Genomic DNA, 19962 nt, shown 5'->3' with positions numbered 1-19962 from the left:
ATGGTTACTGTTAATTACTAATAAATAATTTAATGAATTACTATGATTACTATTAATTACTAATAAATACTTTAATAAATTACTATGATTACTAATAAGTACTAATAAATACTTTAATAAATTACTATGACTACTATTAATTACTAATAAAAACTTTTATAAATTACTATGACTACTATTAATTACTAATAAATACTTTAATAAATTAATATGATTACTAATAAATACTAATAAATACTTTAATAAATTACTTTGATTACTATTAATTACTAATAAATAGTTCAATAGATTGTTATAATTACTATCAATTACTAATAAATACTTTTTTTATACAAAACGATTAACATTTTTATTTAGTGGTCAGTACAACCAAATCCTTGCATTTCTTGTCATTTCTTTATGTTCACTGGTGCAGAGATTACACAGAACAAAGGAGGTTCATGGGCCACAATGCAAAATCTGTAACCCCCCCCCATCTACCATGTATCATTTATCCTACTGGTGATTTCTTATATTTTGGTTCCACCTCTGCACCTGTACAGCTACACCTCTGTGTAAGACAAAAGCACAACTCATGGAAATCATAGGGAATATAAAGGTTTCTGATACAATTGGAAGACTTATTATAATAGCCGTCACGGGGCGTAACTATGGCCATAGCACTTGCTATTGGGACCCCGAGGTTGAGGAGGCCCGATCAGATGCAAGAACATTGTACCTATTCGTGGGGAATAACAATATGGCGCCTTTTTGCTATAATGTGGATTTTCTGATATATGGAAATATTATATATACCTAGAATTTTTGCTACTTATGCTGCTGTTTTAATTTTCTTACACTAGGTGGTGGGGCCCCATCTTATTTTGCTATGGGGCCCTATGAATTAAAGTTACGCCCTTGGTAGTGGTAGTAGTAGTATCAATTATATCAATTGCAGGTTTAATTAATTAATTAATTAATACTATATATTTTCTCCCTGGTCCAGCAAGATGTCGCTTGACCTGAGTATCTCACTGAACCCTGACATACTCATTATATACTGCAGCAGTTCTTTTCCTATGACAACAGCGCCACCTATATGCATGTAATGCTATTGCACATTGTTCTACAGAATATTTTCTTTTCTTCTCGTTAGTATAGTATTTGATTAATCGGGGTTAAATAAAAAAAAATTAAAAAAGAATAATGGATCTATGTATGTCTGTCATGGGTGCGCATAATTTCAAATTGACCAGTTTTTTATCATTGTTGGCTTGGAGTTACAAAGTGCTACAATGAATGCAGAATTTGCTTAACAGAGACTTGTGTCATCAGAAAATGACCTATTGTTTAAATCACATTTCTAAAGAATTTCTGATGAAATAATTTTTAATTTTCCATGTCAATATCTACTTTTAAACAAAAACATAAATCCTGCAGTTTTCACATTGGCCACTAAGTCTAATATCAGGCGCCACTTGTTAGTCTGTACAGGTCAATTTACTGTAGTTATCCGCTTATCATTACAGGCAGGATTGGAATGACGGATATCACCTGTGTATATAGATAACACAGGATTCACCATTCACAGCAGGTGATATCAGAGCTTATCTACTTCCTCCTGACCTCTGCACAGGTCACAGAGCATGCCTAGAAAACTCTCCCATAGAAGTCAATGAGGTCCTCTCCTGACCATTGTTTTATATTGCCCATGTGACTGCTGTAAAGCAATTCTCTACATGCTGTTAAGACCAGCTCAGACAAGATGGCCACCCCCATGATCACATTCTGGAAATAGAATTTAAAAAAAATCTAAAATCAGAAAATAGAAACAGATAAAAAAAAAAGTAGATACTATATCTGGTTTTAACTGGCAGAAAAAAAAATTCGGTGACACATGACACATTCCCTTTAAAAAAAATTTGAGCTGTCATTGCCTCTCAGCTTGGGTTAATGGAAGGTGTCCAAGCAGGAGACCCCTTATATGACATCCCTTTGCCCCTAGAATATTATAGCTGAAAAATACAGTCTAGAGCTGAGCCAGGGGAGCAGACATCGGGGGTAACCTGGTCCCTGTGGAGGGTCTACCACCTACGAAGGCCACCAGTATTATAAATGGCACATGTTGGGGGGGGGGGGGCTCTGCTACAGATTTTCCATCAGGGTCCAGCAGCGTAACGTTTCGCCTCTGAGCTGTCCGATGTTCCATTGATGGGATGCGCTTGTTTTATGGCTTCCTCGTATCTCCTCCAGGGAGAAGAATGGAGTAGAACTGACCAGAGAAGAAACCTTTAAATATCGGTTTAAGAAAGACGGGAAGAAACATTTCCTCATCATTAATGAGACAACCTTGGAAGACAGTGGCAACTATGTCGTGAAGACCAACGGAGGAGACTCCGTCGCTGAGCTGTTGGTACAAGGTAATGGGTGGAAATGGGTTACCATGAGAGAAGCTGGTATGCGCTAGAGATAATGGGGGTCATTTATGATGCAAGGTACGCCGCTTTTCCCCGCTCACACCACCTTTTCGAGGTCGCAGAAAAAGGGGGCAGGATGTCGGCGGGGGAAGGGAGCGGGCCGGGCAAGCCCGTCTCATTTATCATTTTCTCCGGGTGCTTAAATCACTGGCATAGATTTAAGCAATTCGCACGGCCAGCGCCTAAGTTACATAGAGGCCGGCGCCTCTACATAACTTAGACGCATCAAATGCCAACGGACATGAACTAAGACCAGCCTCTAAATCACCGGTTTTAGTCAATGTCCCCCAACGTCTTCGAGCAAACATCAAAGATAATAAAGCAAGGAGCAGTGTTATATGACACATTCTACCTGCCCCACCACACCGCAATGACTAAAAGGCTATGGAGAAAAAAATTTATGATTGCATTTTATTCATTTTGGGCTAATTTTTTTAAATTGGTCTTTTAAAAAAAAATATTCTGTTGTTTTATAGATACATGGGTTAATAATCAGTCTGTTGCAGAGTATTACTTTTCAGTACCATCAGCTGAAGGCTCATGTGAAGCCTTATCTCTGACCTCCTGATTGCTTAAACACTCATTTAAGACTTATTCTTATCAGTCTGATAAGAGTTTAGCTATAATGAGTGTTTATGATGAGGTCTTCAGCTGATGGGACTGAGAAGTGATACTCTGCAAACAGACTGATTTTTAACCCCTGTATTTAAAAAAAAAAAAAGACCAATTGGAAAAATTATTTTTAACCCAAACTGAGTAAAGTGCAATCATAAAAATTGCCCCGAAGATGTCCATTACATGCGTCGATCACAGTTATCAGGGATAAGTGCTTGTAGCGTTTCTAGTTCCCATGTAAATAATCATCTGACTGACAAGTCATTCGTCAGGTCATGATATTTTTGGATAGCTGATTATCCTCTATAAATAGGGTTCTCCTGCCCGCAAACAATGATTGTGTATGGGAGGAGCGATCACAGCAGCAATAGCTCATCCCTATACAGTGGAGGTGATTTCTGCATGCAAATGTTGGTATGTGACAGCATTGCAATGGAGACACAGAGATATAACAGATAACATGCAAATTACCTGAAGCCACCACTAGAGGGAGCTTAGGAGCTTACTGCATACCTAACTCAAGTATGTAATAAGCTCCCTCTAGTGGAGACTTTGAGTAACCAGCATAACTTAAAAGGGTTTGGAGCTCTCCATCAGAAAAACAGCTCCAGACACAATGGATATATATTAAAAAGGGGTTTCCCAGACTAACTGACTCTGGGCAGTCCCCACCGATCAGCTGTATTTACTACCTGCGCACCGGAACTGGAATTACACGGCCGTGCCTGGTTCCTACAGCCCTGCTTCGGTTCACGTTAATGGGATCCGATATTGACATGCTAGGGATAGCTGATCCTTACGTTTGGCCAAGAAAACCCCTTTAAGAAATGAATTGTTACCAATATGTTGGACTAAAAACAACACAGTAGTAGATTCCCCAATGTCTGATTGGTGCGGGTTCAATCTCTGGAACTTGCACCAATCCTTAGAACGGAGCCCACAAAGTGATGGAGGGCGCACCGCACATCCGCAGCCGCCTTCCATTCTGCGAGAGCCGAAAATAGCATGCGCGGCCCATGCTCCCATTCATTTCTATGGGGCAGATGGCAATAGCCGAGCCAGTGCTCGTCAATTTTCGGCGGCCCCATAGAAATGAATGGAGGGCGGCTGCGCATGCGCAGTGCGCTCTCCTTCACTTTCGGGGCTCCGTTCTCGATATATGTGCGGGTCCCAGCGGTGGGACCTGTACCTATAAGACAATAGGGGCATATCCTAGCGGTATGCCCCCATTGTCTGAGATGAGAAAACCCCTTTAAGCCCCATAAAAGTGAATGGAGAGGTGGCCGCGCTTGCGCAGTGCGCTACCTATTCATTTCAATGGGACTTCCGAAAATAGCAGTAGCATAATTGCTTTATAGCGATTCAATACAATACTATGAGTTTGTGGAATAGCCTTTTAATCACTTTTCCAGTATTTTCTCTCCGGCGTTAGAACCTATCACTTTGTCTCTCCAGAGAAACAGCTGGAAATTCTGCAGGGTGTAGCCGACCTGACGGTGAAGGCCAAGGAGCAGGCTGTATTCAAGTGCGAAGTGTCAGACGAGACTGTCACCGGAATATGGGTGAAGAATGGAAAAGAGGTCGTCGCCAATGAGAGGATCAAAATCTCCCATATTGGAAGGTCAGTCTGACATTTTAATAAAGGGGTATTCCCATCTTGGACATTAGGGGGGGCATATCTCCACCCTTAGAATGGAGCCCGTAAAGTGCCGCAGGGTGCACAACACACGCGCCGCCACCCTCTATTCGTTCTATGGGAGTGCCGAAAATAGCCGAGCAACATGCTCTGCTATTTTCGGAAGTCCCATTGAAATGAATGGGTAGCGCACTGCGCAAGCGCGGCCACCTCTCCATTCACTTTTATGGGGCTTAAAGGGGTTTTCTCATCTCAGACAATGGGGGAATATCGCTAGGATATGCCCCCATTGTCTTATAGGTACAGGACCCGCACCTATATCGAGAACGGAGCCCCGAAAGTGAAGGAGAGCGCACTGCGCATGCGCAGCTGCCCTCCATTCATTTCGATGGAGCCGTAGAAAATTGACGAGCGCTGGCTCGGCTATTGCCATCTGCCCCATAGAAATGAATGGGAGCATGGGCCGCGCATGCTATTTTCGGCTCTCGCAGAATGGAGGGCGGCTGCGGATGTGCGGTGCGCCCTCCATCACTTTGCGGGCTCCGTTATAAGGATTGGTGCAAGTCCCAGAGATTGAACCCGCACCAATCAGACATTGGGTGACACATCCTAGAGATATGCCCCCAATGTCCAAGATGGGACTACCCCTTTAACACCAGTCTTAACCTATCCCCCACTGCCGTCAGATGCGCCACAATTATTGAAAGGCTCAGTTGTGCAGGTCTGTGTGCCAAAACGAAAATCTACACCAGCAAAGGAACTGCTGTAGATGTCCGTTATTATCTGTGCCAGGTTCCTGGTGTAGATCATAAGAAATGTGCCGATCCAGCTAGCCACAAGTCCCTCCCCATCCAACTTTTTGAAGAAGTAGCAAGCTGGGCTTCAAACCCCGAAAATTTTTGCAAAATTTTGCACAAGCATGGTGACTTTTTGATGCTAGTGTTCTGATGGACAATTCCACCAGGGGGCGCTATTTAGCTCACCAGCTGCTAAAGTAATTGCAGCTCTGGTTCCCCAACTGCAGCTCTAACAAATGAAGAAGTTTTACTATTTGGCCAGAGAGGCGATTTACCAAGGCGTTTAATTTCCGCAGGGTTCACAAGCTGACCATCGATGACGTGGTGTCCTCCGACGAAGGAGACTATTCCTTCATCCCCAATGGCTTTGCCTTCAACCTTTCTGCAAAACTGCACTTTATGGGTGAGTGAAAAGGCGTCGAAACATAGCGAGCCACTGTAAAGTAATAATGATGGGGATACTGGATGACATGGCAGAGGTAAAATAGTTTTTCAACTCCCAAAATGGGCCCCACCTGCAAAAAGACTGGCCAAAAAAAAAATCGGAATTATTTTAGAATATATCTTACAGTGGTAAAGCTCCATTTTGCCCTGACACAGAGCTACAAATCCCCTGCTTTTTATTAAAGGGACTCTGTCACCACTTTCTAACCCCCCCTTTTCAAAGTATTGTTATCTGCATGGCGCCCCTGTGATTATAAATGTGTTGTTAGAAGTTAAATTCGCCGTCTCCTTTTGATAAAAAGAGCTTTTATCTAACCTGTCAATCTTCTTGATAAGGTGCCCAGGGCGTTTCTTTTCGTCTCAATCTGCCGCCCGCCGCCGCCACCGTTGGTGCCCAGCTCCTCCCCTCATGCTTTCAGCGCCGCCTGAATGTAATCAAATACGCCTCCGGCTCTCTCTCAGTGCCCCCTCCTCCTTTTCAAAGATCCCGCGCGTGCGCACAGGGCTGTGCCTGATGCGCCCGTGCGGACATTTACAATCAGCCTCATTGAGCGAAGTGCGCATGCGCGCACTTCGCTCAACCTCCTCATCAGACGAGCACTGCAGCCAGCCGGCTGCAGTGCTCGTCTGATGAGGAGGTTGAGCGAAGTGCGCGCATGCGCACTTCGCTCAATGAGGCTGATTGTAAATGTCCGCACGGGCGCATCAGGCACAGCCCTGTGCGCACGCGCGGGATCTTTGAAAAGGAGGAGGGGGCACTGAGAGAGAGCCGGAGGCGTATTTGATTACATTCAGGCGGCGCTGAAAGCATGAGGGGAGGAGCTGGGCACCAACGGTGGCGGCGGCGGGCGGCAGATTGAGACGAAAAGAAACGCCCTGGGCACCTTATCAAGAAGATTGACAGGTTAGATAAAAGCTCTTTTTATCAAAAGGAGACGGCGAATTTAACTTCTAACAACACATTTATAATCACAGGGGCGCCATGCAGATAACAATACTTTGAAAAGGGGGGGTTAGAAAGTGGTGACAGAGTCCCTTTAAGGTGACAGAAGTTACCTGCAGCCACCACTAGGTGGAGCTCCTTGCATATTCTTTTATACAGGAAGCAGTGAATGTATTGTCAGCTGTATAAGTCTGTATGCAGTGAGCTCCCCCTAGTGGCGGTTGCAGGTTGAAACTGATTTTAATGCAAAGAGAAGCAGATGAGTACAAAAACCCAGAGAAATGGCACACCTTTATTGGTTGGTAGATATGGGGCAACTACTCTACTTTTCCTTTGTACGAAGTATAAGAATTTAGTAAGAAATTCCGGCTAGATATTCCATTGCATGCCATTTGAAGTATGAATTTGGAGGCATACAGAGGCACTATAAGACGCCATGTACCTCGGTGGGTGCCATATTATGCCTCCGTACAAAACCAATCCATGACAGTTTTGCTCAGTCTCCTCTCTGATAATTTGTCTCTCTTTGTCTTTCCTCAGAGGTGAAAATCGACTTTGTTCCCAGACAAGGTAGGGTGCTTGTGACCACCACTGATATCTCTGCGCATGCGCTGTATCCCTTTTACTTTGTGCAGGCGCGTCTTGCTGACATCAGGGTCATTATGTGCAGCATTCTCCTCATCTGTAGCTTCATAGGGTACAGAACGTTATGATGGATGTGTCCTTTTATGTGTATCATGAGAGAGATCAAAGAAAATGTGAAACCTGGCTGCAGTTCCCATTGAGAACTGTAGGGGGCGTCTTTTGTGTTAGTATAGTGTTTGATCTGTGGTGGAATGGAGCAAAGCCAAGTTTTTGTAAAATCAATGGTCGTGTTTGAGGTTTTCTACTGATATAGCCTCATAGGTTTCCTTATAAAGAAATCGTTTTTTTTCAATATTTATTGAATTTATAAGAATAATGGATAAATGTACTCCCGCAGTGGATTCTATCATTCAGTTGTCTCCATGGAAAATCCATCAAAATAAATGATCTTTTATTATTTTTCAGACTAACAAAGATGTAGCAGAGCTGAAATTGTCATCGGCTTCTTTAAAGGGATTTTCCATAAGTCTCAATATTGTAGGGCTATCCTCAGGATAGGTCATCAATATCTGGTCAGTGGGGGTCCGACACCCGACACCCGACACCCCTGCCTATCAGCTATTTGAATGGATCGCGATGCTCTGGTGAGCTCTGAGGCTTCCTCATAGCTCACCAACCACAGCGCCGTGCATTGTATAGTGGCAGTGCTTGGTATTGCAGCCCAGACCCATTCACTTGACTGGGACTGATCTGCAAATGGGCCATGTGTCCTATGAACGTGACATTATTTGCCTTTGATGACACCATTGGCTGGTCGGCAGGGGTGCCGAGAGTTGGACCCCCTTTGATCAGATATTGATGGCCTATCCTAAGGATAGACCATCAATATTGAACTCCTAGAAAACCTCTTTAACTGAGTATGGGTAACCCTTTAGGTTTCCCCACCAGGAGATGGTCTCTTGGTGGTCTCTAGTGGTTTCAAAATGTGCCCTCTTTAGTCCTTGGAGTTCAGCATGAATAGCTGTTGAATCATTCATTTTAAAGGGGTTGTCCGACCCCCACCACAATTTTAGATACATGCCTAGAATCTGCTCTGCCTAAAGAAACAAAGCCACTTACCTAGGCTCCTAGCGTCCCGCTTTTCTGCTTTCAGTCCCTTGTGGACCAGAGTTGTGACATCCAATCCTCCGTTACATGGACCTCTGCAGACATTTAGTGACCTCAGCGGTGGTGCTCCTCTGCAAACTCACATTCTGAGGACACAATTGAAAGTGGTGCTCACCTGGGGATGCAATTGGCTTCCCTTCCCTCTGGGCCTGGTCATGGTCACCCCACCTGTGGCCATGATCCTTACACCACTCTGCAAACCACTGCTAATTCATCCTGATATTATGACACATTGATCCACAGGACATGTCAAGTCTGCTGCATTCCCGTCATGCATCATGTAATCTTCTTGTCCTGGTCCATGTATCTGTAGGATGTTTGTGTAGTCTGTGAGCCTTCCACTACTTCTATTTTCTCATGTGCATTATCCAACCTCATCAGAACCTCCAAAGATTAAGCTGGACTATGCGTCCGGTAATGCCGACACCATCATCGTCGTGGCTGGGAACAAGCTGCGTCTGGACGTTCCTATCACTGGAGATCCAGCGCCTACATTCATATGGAGCAAAGGAGACCAGGTAATGAATTGAACATGTGTTCTTTCTTAATTTTTGTTTTAAAGAAGCACTCCTCTTTTTTTTTATTCTCTGACCTGTTAGGAAGGTACATGATGTAAACTGTAGGGAAGGTAATCTTCTTACCAGGGACTGTATTTGTGAGTTATAACCTCGCTTCTAATCCTCAGCTGTGTCATGTGACCAACATTCTGATCTCCAACTGACACAGGACAGGAAGTCAGTTACTTCTCTATTCATTCCTATAAGGGCTGACATTGAGGTTCCTGTAAGAATACATAGAGAAACTGACTTCCTGTCCCCACATAAGATGCTGTGTTATTTGGCGAGTTGGTGACATGACACAGCTGAGGATCAAAAGTGAGGTTATAAGTCACAAATACAGTCACTGGTAAGATTACAATTTACATGACACGTCACATATTATGTAAACATGCTTATTAATGTGCATTAAAGGGTAACTCTTAAGAGTTCATTTGGTTTAGAAAACTCAATAAATGGGATTCTTCGAGTTAAAAACCCATTTAAGAGAGGGGAATCCCTTAATCAGGACCCTTGCCTATTAGCAGAGTGAAGCTACAAAGAGCATCTCTAAACCTGGAGGCCAAAAAAACCCTTGTGCTTTACACGAACAGTTTTTTTTAATTGGCACCATGTAATGCTTCATTACCCCTCTGGAGGCACTGCAGGAAAATTGAACACTTGCTGCTTCATTTGCTTACAGATCACAGCTGACTTCTAAGGGTTCCAGTAGTGGGATTTCCTGCGATTAGGTCATCATCAGGGACTTTTGTAACAAAAAGGGACTGTCCAAGGTAGAAAACATCTATGAAAGTGATGGTGGTAGGCACAACCAAAAGAATGCTTCCATGTGATCTGGAATAATCCTCACAGGATCCTTAGAAGGACAGGCTTTGGCCATCATTAGGTTGCCTAGTTCACGGGACCACCTGATCTTTTGGCTGTGTCTCTCACCATTAGATTCGTAAGTAGACGTACCCTTTAATACACATTATTCTGCATGTTCACATACCATACGACATGTCTGAAGACATTGAGGGCTGTGAACTAGGACCCACCACTAGTAATGGTAAAAGACCTGAAGTGCCCGTCTAAGCAATTTGTCCTTTTGGGCCCAAATCTCCAAATAATGTTGATGGCACAACCAGTGAAACTAATAACGCGAAACTGAGATTTGCGAGAGTATTGGTTACTAATGGTTTCTGTGGCGGTATTCCAGATTTCCATACATAGTTGCCAGGAGGATTACAATTCCAAAGATCTCTTGCAGGCAGAGGTGTAGTTATAGAGGTGCAGAGTTAGCATTGCAAGCAGGCCAAAAAGTTCCTCTGCCCCACATAAGACATGGGTAGGTGGGGTTACACCATTTGCATTATGGTCCAGAAGCCTTGCGTTCCACCTCTAGCTTCATCCATTTGTGCAGCTTCCATAAATGTCCTCATTGACTTCACAAGGACCACTGTAGGATTTTGAAGAATGTCATGTAGACCAAAATGTTTGACATCGCTCTCGTTCTTTGTGGTTTCGCACTTATGCCAGTCATCTCACCAGCAGCTGTCTTGAGCACGACATATGTCTACCTCCCATGATCCACTTCCCTCCCATGATCCACTTCCCTCCCATTTCTGTGCCCTCTACTCTTCCTTTAGTCTCAGCTTTATTTCCCAATATCAGGTCATTCAACAGGCCCCTGTCAGGACTCACCCTGAGCCAGGGGTGGAGGTCAACGACGATGTGGATGTAAGTGGGCACACTCTGCCCTCCATGTGTTTTAAGAAGTGAATAGCGTGCACCATTACTTATATCACCTGTAGACTGTCCGTTTGTGATCACACACAACTCACTTTCACTTTGGTTTGGTTGGTTGACTGCACTGTTGTGACTTTACAACGTTCATTTTAGATAGATAGATAGATAGATAGATAGATAGATAGATAGATAGATAATTAGTCTCCAGAATCTCCTTACTTCCTTGTCTCATAAAGCAATGTTTTCTTGGTCATGACGTTTAGAGTAATGAATTTGTAACTTAGATCATTTCAGAAACTGATGGCAGAGTCCATGTGGAGACCCACCCGGACCACTGCGTGTTCATCATTGAAGGGGCAGAGAAATCTGACGAGGGGGCATACACTGTCCTGCTTAAGAATCCAGCTGGAGAGGACAAGGCCACCATTAATGTGAAAGTCATTGGTAAGACATCATAGAGACCATTTTGTTAGACATTCCTCAATCAAGAACATTAATGTACATTAATACTCTCGTCCAGCTTTGTCTATCAAATCCACCCAAAACATCCACAAGGCTGCATTTTCATACGCAACCTGCCAGCTCCTTGTGGATGGGTTCAGGAGAGGGAATATAGCGTTTTTAGGAACACACTCCATGAAAAACTGGGGAACATTATAAAGGTCCTAATCTTCACCAAGCAGGTTACCTTGTTGGGAGATTGACCGCAGTTCACCTTGAAGGCCATCTAGTACTGGAACAGAGACATAAACAGTGGCCATATACCTATCTACTGATGCATTACTGAAATAGTCAACCGTCCATTGTCATCTTCTCATGGCCTTTCTTTCACAGAGGCACCAGATCCTCCCCAGGCCCCCAAAATCCTGAACATTGGAGAAGATTTCTGCACCGTTCAGTGGCAGCCACCCAACTATGATGGAGGCATGCCAATCACAGGTGAGTGGTGATCAGACAGGTTTACCCTGTATACCAAGATTAATGGGTGGGAGAGTGAGTCACCCTGCCAAGTTGTGGTTCTTACCTATAGGGCCAATGTGGCCATCAGTACAACTTCCACTGTTCATCTCTAGTTATGCAGCTATAGTCAAATAGCTTTCGTACCACTTACCAGAGTTCACATTTGGGCATCAATAATTTGAGGGGTCACCTATTCTAAACTTTATTTGATGCTACAGGTTACGTTTTGGAGAGGAAGAAGAAGAAAAGTTACCGCTGGATGCGGCTAAACTATGACCTGGTGAAGGAGCTGACCTATGAATCTAAACGTATGATTGAAGGAGTCATCTATGAGATGAGGATCTATGCCGTCAATGCCATTGGCATGTCTCTTCCCAGCCAGCCTTCTCAGCCATTCATGCCAATTGGTAAGTAGTATACAGTTCATGTACACCGTTCTTTCATATTACCTTTCTACCTGTATCCAAGGGTCAGGGTTCCTTGGGCCCATCAGAGGAAACCTTTCTGAGGACTCACCCTCCTTCCATACAGAATATGTACACATTCACTTTTGCTTTGTAATCTTTGTTGCTATCATTGTATATGCATATCAGCCCTAGTGGTAAGTGATTGACTCCAAAGTTATCTCTTCTGCTGGACCCTTGGGACTTATTGTGGATAGAACCTGAATCCTCTGGTACACTGTTGGGCCAATCTCACCCAATTTGGTACTTCTGAATTTAAGGGGATTGTCCACCCTCGATAACTCATTTCAGTTACTCTTTTGACCAGCTAATTGTGGGTAGTCTCCTGGTGGGCCCATGTTGTCATTGCCATGTGAGCTTCTCAGCATTTGATAATTACATGGCTCCTATTAGTCTTCTTTGTATGGCTGTAGTTTGTCCTCCAGAATGAAAGCCCTTCTTTACAATAGCTCAGTATTATGATAACAGAGTGAGGTCCTAGGGGAACCCATCTTTCAATGATGGCTGGAGGTTCCTGGGGCCCATTAGAGGAAATTATTCTTAGGGTCCAACCCCTATATCACCAATACAGTCTGATGGGTTTTTAAATGAAGAAATACTGGCAAGTGATTGGCTCCAAAGGCAGCTCCAAATGGTGTTTTTCTCCTGGATCTTTGGAGCCCTCCATGGCTTCAGAGACTGGGCCCACCAGAGATCCTCTGATACTCTGTCGAGGCATTCTGATCCTGCCCCCCCCCCCCCAAAAAAAAAAAACATTCATGAAGCAAAAAATAACTGCAATGGATTTGATATTACCCCTTCTTGTTGGACTGAAAAAGTTTGGTTTGTTATTTTTGATGGTTGTTATTTTTGGTGTTTGAATCTGATGAAATGTATGTCATTGTGTTGAATAGTTGAATGCTTTCCTGTGATATTTTGGTTGTTTATTTTGTATTGTGTATTTGGAAAGTTGTAGTTTGATTTATTTAATTTTATATTGTTTGTAGCTTAGCTGTTGTAGCAACACCTGTTTGTAGCAACACCTGTTGTTGAGAATGCTAATTACCGTACAGTAGATACATCTCCTGGAGTCTAGGAGTTAACAGCCACAGACTGCTGCCCTGTTGAAACCATACTTTTACAGTAGAAAACCTATATGAACATCATGTGAAGGCTGATTTTCATTTCCCATAAGTTATTATGTTAGCATTGTCCTGGAAATGCAAAAGAAGCGTGAACCCAACTTGTAGTGAATCTACTAACTGCTATCTGGTTAATTCCATTGGTATTTGAAGTCATGTGAGATATCTGAGGTCAACTCTATGGTCTGTAACAGCTGTAGACACAATGGTAGAAAGACAAGATTACTTGGCTACTTAAAGGGATAGTCTAAGGATAGAGGCTGGTGGCATATGTCTAGGATATGTGTTTGATAGTCAGTAGTCCAATTGCCATGATCTCAGCCAATCACAAGAACAAAGTGAAAGTGGTGCTAGGAAAGTGCTGTCCCACTTTGCCTCCTGGTGGTCAGCCATTGACTACCATGAGCCAATCATGCAGCATTTGAAATAAAAGCAAGAATATCCAAGTTTCCCTAGTGCTATTGCCACATCAATCTGGACAGGGGTGGTGCTGGAAGTATCCATGATTTTCTCATCAAGCAGAGTTCTGCAACTAAGATGGGCTGCCCCAGAAGCTGAGGACACTCCCCCTGCCACTTGATTGATAGGACAGGACATGAAAAAAACTGCATTTTCATGCAACTAACACTAGAGGGAGCTCAGCGCATAGACATTATAATAGCTTCAATTGCACTGTATAAACTCTGATGCACTGAGCTCCCCCTAGTGTTGGCTGCAAGCAGACATATTTGTAATATGTGAAGTGAAGCTGGAGAATTTATGAGACAGTTGTCTGCTGCAAATACGTTGAGAAATATGGTGTTCAGGATGAGCACCATATTTATAGAGCACCTTTTCCACTTTTTCAGACACAGAAGTGGGTGAGGCTGAGGGCGACTTTTTTTCTTATCATAATATTTTCTATTACCATTTCTTCTGCTCATAAAAAAAAATTGTAAATTCATCAGAAATCTGGGGCACTATGCTTTGCATTCCACATTGCCTGGGAGTTACTGACCCATGAGCACTAGGAAATTGGGGGGGGGGGGGGGGGATATGCTAAGTTGTACTGATGGGGTCTTAGGAGATCTGTGTATGTCCCTGGTAGTGGAGCAAGTGCAGAGACTCTGCCACGCTTCTGGAACATGGACTTTTCCTGCGCCACTACCCAAAAGTATAGTGCACAATGAACTGCTCTAGTAGCGGAAGCAGAGCCCCTGTGTTTGTGCCGCTACTTGCAGGTGCAACATTGTTGGGATCGGCTGAGATGTCCGGCTTTGTCGACCAAGCGGCAGGGGGAGCATCCTCAGCTTCGGGGACACCCCAGTTTAGATGCAGAACTTTGCCTAATAAGACCAATCGATTCACCTCTATTTCTCATCCAATGTCTTTAAAGAGGTTCTCCAGAATTAAGAAAATGAAAATACTTAAATATTATTTTATTATTAATATGTTCGCAAATACCTTTTATTAGTTATAATAGCTTGTTTTGTCCAGGGAGCAATCATTAGGAAAATTAAAATGGCCGCTGTCCTATTAGTATACGCGGAACCTGTCCTAATCATACAGGAGGAAAAGTGACTTCACAACACTGAGCTTAAGAGCTGCCTCATCCTCCTCTATGCTCTGCTTGTCAGGGATTATAATATTGAAAACAGATGATAAGATCTTCAGCCGAATCCCTGTAGGAATGAAGTACAGAGAGGACGGACAGGACAGACTGTGGTAATGTGGGGCTGTGGTAATGGAGACTGCACACAAGTGCTACTGCTAATCAGCCACATCCCTACCTCCTCTCTACACTTCATTTCTCCTCATGAACTCCGTTCCTACAGAGATTCAACTGAAGATCATATTAAACCGTATTCAGGATCATAATCGCTGACAAGTAGAGCAGAGAGGAGGATGAGTCAGCTCTTTAGCTCAGCGTTGTGAAGTAACTTGTCCTGCTGTTCGACTAGGACGGGTTTTGTGTGTACTAATAGGACGGCAGCCATTTTATTTCCCCTGATGATTGCACCCTAGACAAAACGAGCCATTATAACAAATGAAAGGTATTTGGGAATATTTTTTATAATAAAGTAATATTTAAGTATTTAAATTTTCTTAACCCCTTTAAATCTCTAGAGGGAATTTTAAAACCAGGAATTTTTAGGATCATGGTCTTGTTTTTTATTGTATTTGCCTTGATGTCCAGTATTGGCCACATTAGAGACATTGTGTAGGTGACAACTCCAGAACACATCCAGAAAAGGCTTGTTCTATTTTTATGGCACCTTAAGGTGCTGAGTTGTAAAAATAGACTTTACGCGCGTCGGGTCCCATGTGTTTGTAGTCTACAGAAATACTCACAGTAGTATTCATTTGTCAAGGTAAATGTCCCAACCGTGTCACAGCTGTCACAAGTGTCACTAAGTTACTAAAGTTAGGGTTGTTCGCTCTTAGATTTACTACCTTTTGGTCTGGCGGCGTGTTGATGATGGAGTTTTCCTGTAGGTTTCGTATACTGACGGTAGCGTTCGTTTTTTAGGTACTATGCAGAATATTAGTTTGGCAGTGTATGGTGTTGGTGGTGATAGCACCGCATAACATTTGTTTTTAGAGAACTGTATGGAAATATTACTCGCTAATATATTGGATAGTTATGGGTGCACTTTATGACGGCCACCAATAGAAGGATCCACACAGGGCACCATCCAACGTAATGCCAGCCCTGGTTCCATTTAATTCAGTGAAGGTTTTTCCATTGCTCTTTTTGGGATATTTTTTTACCCAAAAAAAACATAGCTGAAAAAAGGTCATATGTGTACCAATCATCAGCTGGGCTGTGCCAATGGTGACCTTGCCAACCTCTGGTGTGCCCACCTGTTACAGAGCCATTAAATCGATGTCTTGGAGAGGTCTTCGCACGCGCCCATTACAGTTTTTGTAGACAAAAATGGCTACTTCTCACACTAGCGTTTTTATTTTCCGGTATTGAAATCCGTCATAGGGTCTCAATACTGGAGAAAAACACTTCTGTTTTGTCTCCATTCATTGTCAATGGGGAAAAAACATAACTGAACAGAACAGAATGCTCCAAAATGCATTACGTTCCGTTTGGTTGCGTTCTCATACCAGAGAGCAAACCGCAGCATCGTGCGGTTTTCATTCCGTCATGGGATGCGGAGCAAGACGGATCCGTCAAGACCCACAATGCAAGTCAATGGGGACAGATCCGTTTAACTCTGAGACTTTCTGACACATTAGAAAACGCATCCGTCCCCCATTGACTTTCCATGAAGTTTATGACGGATCCGTCTTGGCCAAGTTAAAGATAATACAACCAGATCCGTTCATAACAGATGCAGACGGTTGTATTATCAGTAACGGAAGCTTTTTTGCTGAACCCTGCCGGATCCAGGAAAAGCGCTAGTGTGAAAGGAGCCTAAGAATACTTTCACGCTAGCGTTTTTCTTCTCAGGTATTGAGTTCTGTCCTAGGGGCTCTATACCAGAAAAGAACTGATCAGTTTTATCCTAATGCATTCTGAATGGAGAGTAATCCGTTCAGGATGCATCAGGATGTCTTCAGTTCCGTCATTTTGACTGATCAGGCAAAAGATAAAACCGTAGCATGCTACGGTTTTATCTCCGGCGAAAAAAACGGAAGACTTGCCTGAATGCCGGATCCGGCATTTTTTCCCATAGGAATGTATTAGTGCCAGATCCGGCATTCAAAATACCAGAATGCCGGATCCGTCCTTCCGGTCTGTGCATGCGCAGACCGAAAAAAAAAAAGGTGAAAAAAATAAATGCCGGATCCGTTTTGCAGGATGACCCCGGAAAAGACGGATCCGGCATTTCAATGCATTTTTTTGACTGATCAGGATCCTGATCAGTCTTACAAATGCCATCGGTTGGCATAAGTTTTGCCGGATCCCTCTGCCGCAAGTGTGAAAGTAGCCTTAGCCGATGAGTTCTCTTAACCCTTTCATGACTGGGCCAGATTTCAAACCTAAGGAATGCCAGAGTCTAAAAGTAAAGCCAGCTAGCGTTACACCCCTATTTACAGAGCTCTGGGGAGGCAGGAGAGACAAAAGGTGTGTGTTTCCTGCCCAAATACGGACGGCCCCTTTCGGAAGCATCTTCATTGATGCCTCAAAAGATTTGCTTTAAGATTCACTTTTTTTTGGTGAACACTTCATACAATTATAGTCTAGTACAAATTCCTAGGTATACATAGCGGGCTGTGATCTAGATCCAGTGCATCGGGCTGGAATGACTCCCCCTTACTACAATGCAGGCTATACGTGTCAATAACTTTACTCGTAATGGAATCCGAATTCAATTTAATGATGGTAGAAATATTACCTTATTTAGATAATACACAAGTCAGTATTATAACCGGGTGCACACGACATCCCAGTTATGGCCCCTAGTCGTGCAAGACCACACGGGGTTAAAGGGATGATACTGCATGCAGCCACTTTCCATCTGATAAATGGGTCACTGCTCAGCTTGCCGTTCCGTTTTGGGCCATTGTATCACTTTCTTAGGCTAATTTATAGCACCGTTGACCCAGGACCTGTAAGATTTAGGATTTCTAACTAATGTACTGTGCTATGATTTAGGAACTATATTCATATGTTATGTGTGCACCTCATTGGACTATTATTTCAGCACTATATGGCAGTCTATAGGTGCTATAAGGCACTGTTGTTTGGCTACTGTGTGGTGCATTATTTCAGCATGATATGGGACTATTAGGGCAGTACTATGGTAGTTTTGATCTGTTTCACTACTTTCTTTCTCAGACTCAAAAGGTCACTGAGTTGTTAGCAAACTCTTGATATGTTATGGAGACATACGGTATCAAAGGTTTTGATTAGTAGGGGTCTGAGTGCTGAGACCCCCTCCAATCTCTAGAACGAGGAGAGAGAAGTGTCCACATATAACGCTCTCTCCTCGCTGCGGGGGGCCTACTCAATAGAACCCCAACCCCCACCAATCAAATTTTTTGACATATCAAAAGTTTACTGTGACCCTTTAAAGTGCTCATACACCTTCAGTAGCTGTTGGGTAAATGCTTTTTTGGCAGACACCTTTTTCTCAATCGCCCCATAGTGGGCATGAGTGGGGAGAAGGGAATAAACCACTGCCAGACGTTGTCTTATCTCCTGGGGGAACAAAGGATCATCATTTTGAAAATCCCACAGCCCGATCCTTCTTTCTCTCAACATCGGCCATCGAGAACAAGAATTGGAACACCCATAACCATTAAAGAGCAAACCAATCCTGATGGAATCAGAGGGTCTGGCCAACGTTCCTCTAATAGGTATGGGACACGTTTGGGGTCACCATAGATATTTTTCCCCGTGGTCTCCACAGACCTTGATCTGGACATGATAACTGAAATGTGTAGCTGATCTCTATTCCAGTTCTTCTAAGGCTGCCTTACACCTTTGGAATTTTTATCAGCCTTTTTTTTTTTGACTTGACGCCATCATGAAAACATAGTCCATAGATTTATCCATCTTTCATGTGGCGGTTTAAAGTAAGAGGGTTGACAAGAACTTTCCGTGACTTGAAACAGAGCCGTGGCATAAACTCTTCATGCACAACCATGTAGTAATAATTTTTTTTATTGCAAATGAGTCAGATCCTGATGACACCAAGAGATTCTTTACGACAGCTGGTGAGGGTCTTCGTGCTGGATAGATCAATCCCATCTTTTCTATTTTCATGAAATGTTCTGTCACTTAAAGTCACCTTTCACACAATGTCTTGAAGGAAACGAACATACGACCTTCTCTCTTCATACATATGGTCTACCTATAAAGACTCTTGTAGTTTGTTGTATGGAAGGTTGAGATCTTCCTTCTCCTCTTTGGCATCGTCCTCCTCTCAAATAATTTATATGAAATTCTCGTTCCTTGTCTGGCTTTAGTTACGTAAATGTGCTGATGGTAAAGTGCCTGCTATATTTAGAGGTGAGAGCATTAGTGTTGTTGAGGATCAAGACTCAGAATGCAGGAAAGAAATGTTCCTTGCTATAAGAAGGGGTGGGCAGAGGGGTCTCTGTTGAGCCCATCCTCCACCCTCCCCTCTCCTTCCCTACATTCATACATCCCTGCCTTAGTTCCTTCATCCTCACATTCGAAGAGGAAGTTTGGTTTCCAACTGGAGCCTCCAGAAGTTCCACCATGACTCGATTGTCACGCGTTGAGGAGAGGTCTCAAGTGGAATCTCAAAGACCTGTTAGAAGAAAGCAAAAAGAATTTTCAGGTCTGGGTCACCTCCATCACCCTTTTCATTGGAATAATCTATGTCCACTGTTTCTGAGGACTTAATGTCGTAGGTTTGGAGGAACAGTTGTGTGATGCCAACTGGCGGAACTATCCTTGATATATCAAGCGTGATTGTTCAAGACAGTTTTGGAGTTTGATGCCTCCTGTGAAGGTTTTTTTAACGGAAGTTTATGTTCTTATTGCTGCTGTCATCCAACTGGTTGTTTTACGCCTTGTGTGTT

The 19962-nt window shown here is 43.3% G+C and overlaps 1 protein-coding gene across 2 annotated transcripts in view; it reads left to right on the top strand.

Moving 5' to 3' along the window:
- MYBPC3 (myosin binding protein C3) overlaps window positions 1–19962 on the top strand; it is a 96391-nt gene that overhangs the window by 56952 nt on the left and 19477 nt on the right. For both annotated transcript variants that reach the window (XM_040409207.1, XM_040409206.1), the window contains 9 exons: window positions 2233–2399; window positions 4527–4692; window positions 5801–5907; window positions 7432–7461; window positions 9025–9161; window positions 10854–10919; window positions 11213–11372; window positions 11763–11867; window positions 12107–12295. In XM_040409207.1, coding sequence (XP_040265141.1) covers window positions 2233–2399; window positions 4527–4692; window positions 5801–5907; window positions 7432–7461; window positions 9025–9161; window positions 10854–10919; window positions 11213–11372; window positions 11763–11867; window positions 12107–12295 — 1127 coding nt within the window. The remainder of the gene's footprint in view (window positions 1–2232; window positions 2400–4526; window positions 4693–5800; window positions 5908–7431; window positions 7462–9024; window positions 9162–10853; window positions 10920–11212; window positions 11373–11762; window positions 11868–12106; window positions 12296–19962) is intronic.

Source organism: Bufo bufo, chromosome 10 (assembly GCF_905171765.1).
Source record: "Bufo bufo chromosome 10, aBufBuf1.1, whole genome shotgun sequence".
Classification (NCBI taxonomy): Eukaryota; Metazoa; Chordata; class Amphibia; order Anura; family Bufonidae; genus Bufo; species Bufo bufo.
This window is presented reverse-complemented; position numbering and strand designations above follow the sequence as displayed.